The 9,879-nt window shown below is 66.0% G+C and overlaps 1 protein-coding gene across 1 annotated transcript; it reads left to right on the top strand.

Moving 5' to 3' along the window:
- The first annotated feature begins 296 nt into the window (after positions 1-296).
- Positions 297-4,685, top strand: NHLH1 (nescient helix-loop-helix 1). Its single transcript, XM_039390363.1, has 2 exons — positions 297-549; positions 2,769-4,685. The coding sequence occupies exon 2, from the start codon at positions 3,073-3,075 to the stop codon at positions 3,454-3,456; it is 384 nt and encodes a 127-aa protein (XP_039246297.1). The 5' UTR covers positions 297-549; positions 2,769-3,072; the 3' UTR covers positions 3,457-4,685.
- The last annotated feature ends 5,194 nt before the right edge of the window (positions 4,686-9,879 follow it).

The following is a 9,879-nucleotide window of genomic DNA, read 5'->3' as shown; positions in this document are numbered from 1 at the left end:
CCTCTCGCCGCCCCCCTTTATGAAATATGCAGGGGGAACAGATGTCGCCTTCTCCCGGAGCACCCCCGCCCTCCTCCCTCCCTCCCGCCCATCCCACCACCCCACCCACCCTCCCGGACCGCAGCCAACCTCCCCCTCCCTCCCCTCCCCTCCCCTCCCCTCCCGGGGCTCCCCCCTCGCCCCCAGCCAATGGCAGCCCCTCGCCCGCCCTAAATATTGATGAGGGGGGAGCGGCCGAGCGGCCAATGAGACTCTCGGGGTCGGGCCCGGCGAGCGAGGCCGGGCTGGATAAATAGGGTTTGGGGAACATGCCCCCGTGGAGGCTCCGAAGCCACGCTCCTGCCCGGGCCGGACCATGGCCGGGCCCCGAGGCTGCCGGGATTCTCCCTGATTTTCCCCCCAAATCCACCCCGCGGAGCAGAGAGAGCGCCCAGGGAAACTTTCTCCCCCCTCGATGGATGGATGAGCCAAGGGGTTCCTCCCTCCTTGGATTACCGGAGCTTCATCCCGCTGGAGAGCTGGACCTTGGGAATGGTCATCGGGCTGGGGGTAAGGGGGCTGTCCCGGGGGCGGGCGGCTCTGGAATGGGGGAGGGATGGAGAGTTAAACAGCACAATCCATGTGGGAATGTGGCCCTGCACTCCCGGGAAGGGGCTTGACCCGGGCGGCAGGTTTAGCACCCAAACCCGCTCGGCACTGGCACGGGAGGACTCGGAGCAGGAAAAAGGAAAGGAACCTCCGTCCAGGTGGCCTGAAAGTGGGGCCCGGACGCACTTTGCGTGGCCAGGGAGTTTCCAAGGAGAATCGTCGGGAAAATTGTCGCCTCAGGGGCCGGAAGTGGAAGGAAAAGGGTGAGAGAGGAGGTGGGAAGCTCCCACTGCCCCTCGGGGGTCTGAGCGCTGGGGGGGCTTTGCTGAAGGCAGGACTGCAGCAAGTGCAGGTTAAAGAAGTTCTTGCAGTAGATGAAGTCAGGAAGGTGGCAATTTGCAGCTTATCCAGACGAAAGAGGGGGGAAAGAGCCACTTGGAGCACAAGCCTCCCGTGCCAAGGAAAAGCTTTGGCGGGACTGGACTAACCCAGCGAAGGAGGAGCGGGAGAAGGAGTTTATTTGAGTCCGGGATTGAAACTGGGCTTCAGGGGGTCTGGGGTCTCCTGCCGACATCCTGAGCCCCCCGGGTGGCCCCCCTGCCCCACTTTTGGGTGTCTGATGCGCCCTCAATTCCCTCCCGAGGATGCAGAGCCGGGCACAGCGACACGTCCCACGGGCTGTGCCCAGGGGGGTGGTGGCTCCCGGGCTGTCCCTGCTCCGGGTCACCGTCCTGTCTGCCCGCGGAGCTTCCAGGATGAAGCGTCCTGCTCCTTCCTCGCTGCTGGGGTCCTGGGGATGGATCAGGCGTCCCGGGGATGGATCAGGCGTCCCGGGGATGGATCAGGCGCCCCGGGGATGGATCAGGCGTCCCGGGGATGGATCAGGCGTCCCGGGGATGGATCAGGTGTCCCGGGGATGGATCAGGTGCCCTGGTTTGTCTCCCTCCCCGCGCTGGGGGGATGGAGCCGGGAGGCAGCGGAGCCGCTCCGCGTTTTCCCGCCGGGGTGTCTCATCCCCACCCGGATTGAACCTCTGGCTGAGGCAGCACCGGGGGCTGCAGAGCAAGAGGAGAAAAGGTCTGTCGTGGGAGTGGGGTGGGAAAGAGGGAGGCAGAGGAGCCGGGAGGCAGCGCAGGAGACCAAATTCCCGGTGCCTCGGAGCGGCGGGGAGAGCGCTGGAGGAGAACAGGAGTGTGATGCTGGATGTCCAGCCCCTGGATACCCGCGGCCCAGGAGGTGGGAGATGTGTCTGTGCGTGTGCAGGAACCTGTGTGTTCGTGTCGGTGAGCAAAGACCCCACCAGACACATTCTGGGGGGCTCAGGGGGCCCTGCAGACAGTTCTGCACAGGCTGACGGGGCTCCTCGCGATTTTCGGGCATTGCTGCTGCAAAAACTCACATCCTGCAAGTCTTTTAAGGCAGGACAGGGACTATTTCTCCCCTGCCCCTGTTGGTTTTGTTCCATTTCCCGGCTGCGGCGGCTCAGCACAAGTTTCCCTGAGAGAGGTCGCGGCTCGTCCATCCCTTCCCACCCCGGCAGCGTTTCCCCATCCCAAGTTCGTCCCCCTTCCCCTTTCCCAGCGGGAAGATGCTCCTGCGGCAGGACCTGCCTTTCCCGGCCCTGCTCCCGGGGCGCTGGAGGCGTCTGTGCGGGCACGGGGAAGGCAGCGGGGAGGAGGAGGAGGAGGAGGAGGAAGAAGGGGAGCAGAGGCAGAATTCCCGGCCAGCGGCGCAGCATCCCGGGGGGAGCATCCCGGGGGGAGCATCCCGGGGGGAACATCCCGGGGGGAGCATCCCGGGGGGAGCATCCCGGGGGGAGCATCCCGGGGGGAGCATCCCGGGGGGAACATCCCGGGGGGAGCATCCCGGGGGGAGCATCCCGGGGGGAACATCCCGGCGCCTCTGCGGCCGCCCGAGGCCGAGCAGCTGCGGAGGGTTCCATATGTCGGGGGCGGCAGATCCGTGACATACGGGCTCATTTAGCGCACAATGACCCCCCCCCCTCCCTTTCCCCTCGCCCCTGCGGGCTGGTTTTTTCCCCTTCCCTCATCCACCACCTGCCATCCCTCCGGCTCCCACCTTCTCCCGGAGCCTCCGCGCCGGCTCCTTCTCCAGCTCCCGCGTCCGGGGAGCCGCGGGACGAGGGGATGAGACCCCCCCTCCGTGCTTGTGTTTTCCAGAGCACCCGGGAGGAGTCGGGCTCTGACACCTGAGGGCTCCCGGCCCGCGGCAGGAGGACACCCGGCCGTTCGTTTATTCGCTTTTTATGCCTCCCCCCGCCCTCCCCGCGCCGTTTGTCGCCGAAGTTGTCGCCCGGCCAGCGAGCCCCCGGGGGGAAATGTCCCGATTCCCTCGCGTGTGATGAGGAGGAGGAGGAGGGGGAGAGCAGCACCCGGGGGGTCTCCGCCGTGAGAGCCGCAGCCGAGATCGGTGCCCCGTCCCCGCCGCGTCCGCCCGCCCGTCCGTCCGTCCGTCCCCACGAAGATGATGCTCAACTCCGACCAGACGGAGCTCGACCTCCCCCCGCCGCGCTCCGAGGCCGAACCCGCCTTCGGCGGCGGCTGCGGGGGCAGCGCGGAGGGCGCGGGGGGGGTCGGGCCGTGCCCCCCGGCCCCGGGGGAGCCCCTGAAGAAGGAGCTGCAGCACCTGAGCCGGGAGGAGCGGCGGCGCCGGCGCCGGGCCACGGCCAAGTACCGGACAGCCCACGCCACGCGCGAGAGGATCCGCGTGGAGGCTTTTAACATGGCCTTCGCCGAGCTGAGGAAGCTGCTGCCCACCCTGCCCCCCGACAAGAAGCTCTCCAAGATCGAGATCCTGCGCTTGGCCATCTGCTACATCTCCTACCTGAACCATGTACTGGATGTCTGAGCGTCCCAGCCCGCGTCTGTCTGTCTGTCCGTGTGTCACATCTCCTACCTGAACCATGTACTGGATGTCTGAGAGCCCCAGCCCGCGTCTGTCTGTCTGTCCGTGTGTCACATCTGCTACATCTCCTACCTGAACCACGTGCTGGACGTCTGAGAGCCCCAGCCCGCGTCTGTCTGTCTGTCCGTGTGTCACATCTGCTACATCTCCTACCTGAACCATGTACTGGATGTCTGAGCGTCCCAGCCCGCGTCTGTCTGTCTGTCCGTGTGTCACATCTGCTACATCTCCTGCCTGAACCACGTGCTGGACGTCTGAGTGTCCCAGCCCGCGTCTGTCTGTCTGTCCGTGTGTCACATCTCCTGCCTGAACCATGTACTGGATGTCTGAGAGCCCCAGCTCACATCTGTCTGTCTGTCCGTGTGTCACATCTCCTGCCTGAACCATGTACTGGATGTCTGAGAGCCCCAGCTCAAATCTGTCTGTCTGTCCGTGTGTCAGTTCTGCTGCATCTCCTGCCTGAACCATGTGCTGGACGTCTGAGCCACCTGGTCCATGTCCGTCTGTCCGTCCGCCACATCCCCTGCCTGAACTTGTGTCGGGAACTTCCGAGCCCAGAGCTCGAGTCCGTCTGTCCCTCCACGACCTGAACCCCCCGTCAGGCACCCCAAACACTGTGCTGTGTCTGTCTGTCTGTCCAAACGAGCCCCCGGCCATCTGCTCTCCCCCTGCCCCACCCACGGTCTGGATTTCCCCGCCACCGACCCCACGTCCGTCTGTCCTTCCACCCTGCCCCAGTCCAGGGGATGTCTGGCCTGTCAGATGTCCGTCTGTCCTTCCACCCTGCCCCAGTCCAGGGGATGTCTGGACGGTCAGATGTCCGTCTGTCCTTCCACCCTGCCCCAGTCCAGGGGATGTCTGGCCGGTCAGATGTCCGTCTGGCCGGTCAGATGTCCGTCTGGCCGGTCAGATGTCCGTCTGTCCCTCTGGATCTGCTGCCTGGCCCGGGGGGTCTCCGAGGTGTCCCACCCCCATGCCAGGCTGGAGCAGCCCCTGGGGGCATTCCCAGCCCCTCATTTGGGCTCCCCAAAACCCACCATTCCACTCCCCAGTCCCACCAGTAGGGCACTGGTGTGGCCCCTCCCTCTCCCAGCGTGGGGGGGGAACTGCACTTTACCGGGGCCGGGATGGGAAGGAAGCAGGAACGGCCCCTTCTCCCGGTTTCCAGCAGCTTCCAGCAGCTTCCAGCAGCTTCCAGCAGCCAGGAATCTCCCCTGACCCCCCCCCCCCCCTCAAAGACGGAGCAGCACTTGGGGAAAAGGAAGGGAGAGGGAAGGGAAAGCGGAGCCGAGCTGAGGGTGGGAAAACTCGTTGCAGGAGTGAATGTTTTGCCTCGTTTTTGGGGCTGTTTGGGCGGTTTGAGGGTTAATTTTGCACTGGCAGTGGCAGGAGCACGAGCAGGAGCCCCAGGAGGGGGGACCGGGACCGCTGGCTGTGCTTGGACACAACATTCCAGGTCAGGAGCAGAGCCTGGGAATGGGGATGGGGATGGGGATGGGAATGGGGGGCAGTTCCCGGGGAACGGGATGGGGCTGCTCCTCCTCCAGCCTCGTCTCCGGCCGGGCAGGGATGGGGATTTTGGGAGGCCAGAGGTGGAACTGCTGCAGTGTGAGGGGCAGGGAACTCCACAGACCCCCAGAGCTGGAACAAACGGGCCTGGGGCCGCCTGGGACCCCCTTCCCGGGGTTTTGGGCGCTGCCAGAGCTGGGTGTCCCAGCCCCACAAGGCCCCAACTGGGATTCCCAGGATTTCACACCTTTCCTGGCTCCATCCCACCCCTCTCTGCCTCCAGTTCCCAGCACCACCTCGCTCCATACCTCATTTTTCCCCCTCCCCACGGAAGCAGGGAGAAGGATCTCTACCTCTGTCTGGCTTGTCAGTGAATGTTGGATCCCGGAGGGCTGGAGCAGCTGATTCCAGAGGGCTGGAACAGCCACATCCCAGAGGGCTGGAGCAGCAGATCCCAGATCTGGCTCCCCCATCACCCCAGAGCAGAGCAGATGAGCCCACCCCTCCCCTCCCCTCCCCACAGTCTCTGTGCCACGAGGATATTTATTGAATTAATTTATTGAGAAATGTTATTATTATTATTATTATTATTAATTATTATTATTTATTTGCTGTGTTGTCGTGCACTTTTGGGAAAGGAAAAGGAGGAAAACGAGTGTAAAAAAAAAAAATATCAAGATCACGTCGGGAAACCCTCCAGGCCACCCTCGGATTCCCCGTGTTCGGCTGCTCGGACTGTGCAAGGATTTATTATTTATGAGTTCACAGGGAAGGCGGGGGGGGGAACCAATTAAATCGCCAGCACAAGAGAGATCTTGAACTCGCAGCGCTCAGCTTCACGTTTTCTGCCCTTTTTTCTTTTTAATTTTCAGCCCGTGTTTCACCATCTCTGTCAGGTTCGCTCGGGGGGAGGGCGGTGGGAGGATGTGCCCTCCCGGCACTCCAAGTCCCGCACCTTCGCCTTTCCCAGCCCTGCTGGAGCCCGGTTTGGCTTCGCCGGGACCGGCAGCAGAGGGATGAGGATGCCCAGTCCCCCCTCAGCACCTCCAAACCCCGACAAACCCCCCCCCGTCTCCCGCAAATCCCCCGGAATATCGGGGTGGCCCCGAGCGCGGCGACCCCCGCGGGTCCCTCCGGCGGCTCTACCCCGTCCCCCGGGCCGCCCACCCCCGGAGCCCCCCCGAGCCGTGCCGGGGGTGGCTGGGGGGAGATCGCGGCTCCTTTGTCCGCGCCGGTGCCGCCCGTCCCCCGGGGCGCGGCTGCAGCTGCTTCCCGACCCGCTCCCAATTTCGCCGTGTAATCGATTGGCCTCGGCTGCGGGGACGAGCCGGGGGGAAACGACAACCGGGGGGCAGGGAGAGAGGGGAGGGAGGGCGAGACGGGGCTGAAGGGGCCAGAGGGGCACGGGAGGGGACCCCGGCGCTGCTTTTTGCCCCAGCTCGTGGTTTGAGGATCGAGAATGGTTTGGGTGGAAGGGACCTTAAAGATGTTGTGGGCAGGGACACCTTCCACCAGCCCAGGTTTGCTCCAACCTGGCCTTGGGCACTTCCAGGGATGGGGCAGCCACAGCTTCCCTGGGCAACCTGTGCCAGGGCCTCCCCACCCTCCCAGGGAGGAATTTCTTCCCAATATCCAACCTGAATTTCCCCTCTGTCATTCCCCCTTTGTCTGTCACTCCGATTCCCGATGAATGTCCCCACCCCCTGTACCCAGACCCAGCTCTTCTCCCAACCCCTCCAACTCCAACCTCCCCACGTGGATCATCCCCGTCCCACCCCTCCGGCTCCGGGAGGGAATATTCGGGTCAGGGCAGCACCAGCTCCGTGGCAGTGACTCCCAAACCTCTCTGGGGCCCGTTGTCCCCTCTGCCAGCCCCGGCCCTGACATATGGTCCTCATTGTGCCTCTCACAATGGAAACACTCGACACTAATTTGGATGCTGGCTCCGGCCTCGCAGCCCGGCTCCGACAGATTGGGGGTCCCTCGATGTGCTTTGTGCTCCAAAAGGCAGCTCTGCCTTCTCCTCTGCCTCCCACCGTGTCCTCCTACACACTTCCCAACTCCCTATTCCCTTCTTCCCAGCTCTCCATCCCGGGCTCCTGGGACGCTGCTCCCACAGGTCGGTGCGTGCACGAGGAATGTGGCGCTTCCCGGGGGAAAATCCCCCTGGAAAACGGGTCCTGGAGGTGAGAGAAACAGCACAAAAGCTGCTCAGCTGCCTCTGCCCGGCGGCGTTTCCGTGTCCCTGCCCGGGGATGACACGGAGGGGACGGTTCTTGGCCCGTTTTCCACGTCCTTTCCTCTCCCTAAAAGGAGCAGCCGAGGCAGGATGGGACCCCCTGGCTTGGGAAGGGGGAAGGACACCCCTCGTTTCAGCACCGACCGAGGCCGGGTCGGGGCCCTGCGCGTGTCCCTGTCCCCCTGGATGTCACAGTGTCACCTCCCCGTCCCCCTGGGTGTCATGGTGTCACCTCCCCGTCCCCCTGGATGTCCCGGTGTCACCTCCCTGTCCCCAGCCCAGGGCCCTGCGCGTGTCCCCGTCCCCCTGGATGTCCCGGTGTCACCTCCCCGTCCCCCTGGGTGTCGCGGTGTCACCTCCCCGTCCCCCTGGGTGTCGCGGTGTCACCTCCCCGTCCCCCTGGGTGTCACGGTGTCACCTCCCTGTCCCCAGCCCAGGGCCCTGTGTGTGTCCCCGTCCCCCTGGATGTCACAGTGTCACCTCCCCGTCCCCCTGGATGTCGCGGTGTCACGTCCCCGTCCCCCTGGGTGTCGCGGTGTCACCTCCCTGTCCCCAGCCCCGGGCCCTGCGTGTGTCCCCGTCCCCCTGGATGTCACAGTGTCACCTCCCCGTCCCCCTGGGTGTCGCGGTGTCACCTCCCTGTCCCCAGCCCGCCGCCGAGGCAGCAGTGCCATCTGCTGGGTCCCCACACGCTCAGCCCAGACCCCTGTCACCCTCCCCGGGTTGGGGACCCCCATCCCTGCCCCCCGGGGAGGGGACCCCCGTGCCCAGAGCGGGGTGAGGAGGGAGGGGACGGTCCCCGTAAATCACCGGGTGGAACAAAGCGGCCCTTCCCAGCCGGCCGGGAGGCTCCAGCAGCCCCAGCTGGCCGGGAAGGAGCTCCCGGCGCCCATTAATCACTGCCGGGGCCGGAATGGGAGCGAGGGGACAGCTGCTGGGGAATGGGGGGGGCAAGGGGGACCCACACCCGGCGGACACCCCCGAACTGGGGGTCGCGAGCACCCGAATTTGGCCACAGCTCCTGCGCCCCCGGGGTTACACCCCAAGGCTGCTCCAGGGATCGAGCCCATCGAGCCACGGGAAAAGGGGGGCGGGGGGGACCGGCCCTGCCCAATCGTCCCCCCGATCATCGCCCCCAGCCCCATCGCTCCCCGCGCCACCGCCCCCTGCCCCATAACCCCCGCCCCATAACCCCTGCCCCATAACCCCTGCCCCATAATTCCCCTCTGATCGCCAATCGCCCCCAGCCCCATCGCTCCTCGCGTCATCGCCCCCCGCCCCATAACCTCTGCCCCATAACCCCTGCCCCATAATTCCCCTCTGATCGCCCATCGCCCCCCGCCCCATCGTTCTCCGCCCCGCCGCCCCTCTCCCTCCGCCCCACAATTCCCACCCCACAATTCCCACCCCACAATTCCCGTCCCATAATTCCCATCCCATTATCCCCGCCCCCTCTGCCCCCCGGCCCGTCGTTCTCCGCCCCATAATCCCCCCGCCCCATAATCTCCACCCCATAATCCCCCCGCCCCGTCGCCCCCCGCCCCATAATCCCACCCCGCCGGCCCCGCCCCTTCCCCTCTCCCCCCTCCTCGCCCCCTCCCCACAAGCCCCGCCCCCTCTCCCCCCTCCCCATTCACTCCAAACAATCCATTTAAATCCAGCCAATGGACGCGCTCCGGGCCGGCAGCGCCGCTCGCCATTGGCCAGCGCCCGGGGGGTGGGCGGGGCCTGGCCGTTCCCAGCCCCGCTCATTGATAGAACGCGGCTGTTCCGGGCGCGGGACGCGCTCCCGCCGCGCTCCCCACGCGTGGGACCGTCCCGACCCCCCCCAACCACCTCCGGGACCCTGCTGTGTGTGTGTGGGGCTCCCTTGGATTGGGAATACTCCTGTCTGGAGCAAACGGGGGTGCTGTGCCTCCCTCTGTGTGCGCGTGGGACTCCCGCGAGTGGCCCGTGACGGCTCCTTCCCACGAGCCCTGCCGGGCGAGGGGATCGCGCTGCTCCAAAGCACCTGGGCCTGGGCCCCCCTCCCGTAAAGCCCCCCACCCCTACGGCTCCCTGTTCTCCCGTCCCTCCCTGCAAAGGGGTGGTCTCCAGGTGTGTCCCCCCTCACCCCATCCCTCCTCGCTCCCTCTGCATCCCAAAGGAGCGGGGCTGGGGGCAGCTGACAAATGGGGCAGGGGGGCTTCCAGGCGCTCCCGCCCAACCCGGTGCTGCTGGAGCAGGGAGAGGGTCAGGGCTGACCCCCCCCCCATCCCCTCCCCGGCACTGGGAAGCTGCCACTTGCGTGCCCGAGATGCCCCGACCCCGAGGGGCTTGGCCGGATCCTCCACTGGGCACCCCGACCCCGAGGGGCATCGCTGGACCCCCACCCCGGGCGACCCCCGGGAGCTGGACCCCGTTTTCATGGGTGGGGGGCACCCGGCGGAGTTCACAGCCCCCACCCCAAAACAGCCTGGCCTGGCACAAAGGTGGGAGCGGGTGGGCTGTGCCCCCCCCGGGCTAAGACCCCTTTGAGAGGGGGTGTCTTTGCCAGGGCACAGCTCTGCCCTTCCCACCCTCAGGTGCGGAGCGGGACGTGCCCCCACGAGGGCTCCGCGGGCTCTGCGTGACCCCCC

Source organism: Pipra filicauda, unplaced genomic scaffold (genome assembly GCF_003945595.2).
Source record: "Pipra filicauda isolate LSUMZ 115617 unplaced genomic scaffold, ASM394559v2 scaffold812_size110788_pilon, whole genome shotgun sequence".
In the NCBI taxonomy this organism is placed as follows: Eukaryota; Metazoa; Chordata; class Aves; order Passeriformes; family Pipridae; genus Pipra; species Pipra filicauda.
This window is presented reverse-complemented; position numbering and strand designations above follow the sequence as displayed.

Coding starts and splice junctions, on each gene's coding strand:
- NHLH1 (XM_039390363.1), top strand. CDS start 3,073: ATGATGCTCAACTCCGACCAGACGGAGCTCGACCTCCCCCCGCCGCGC.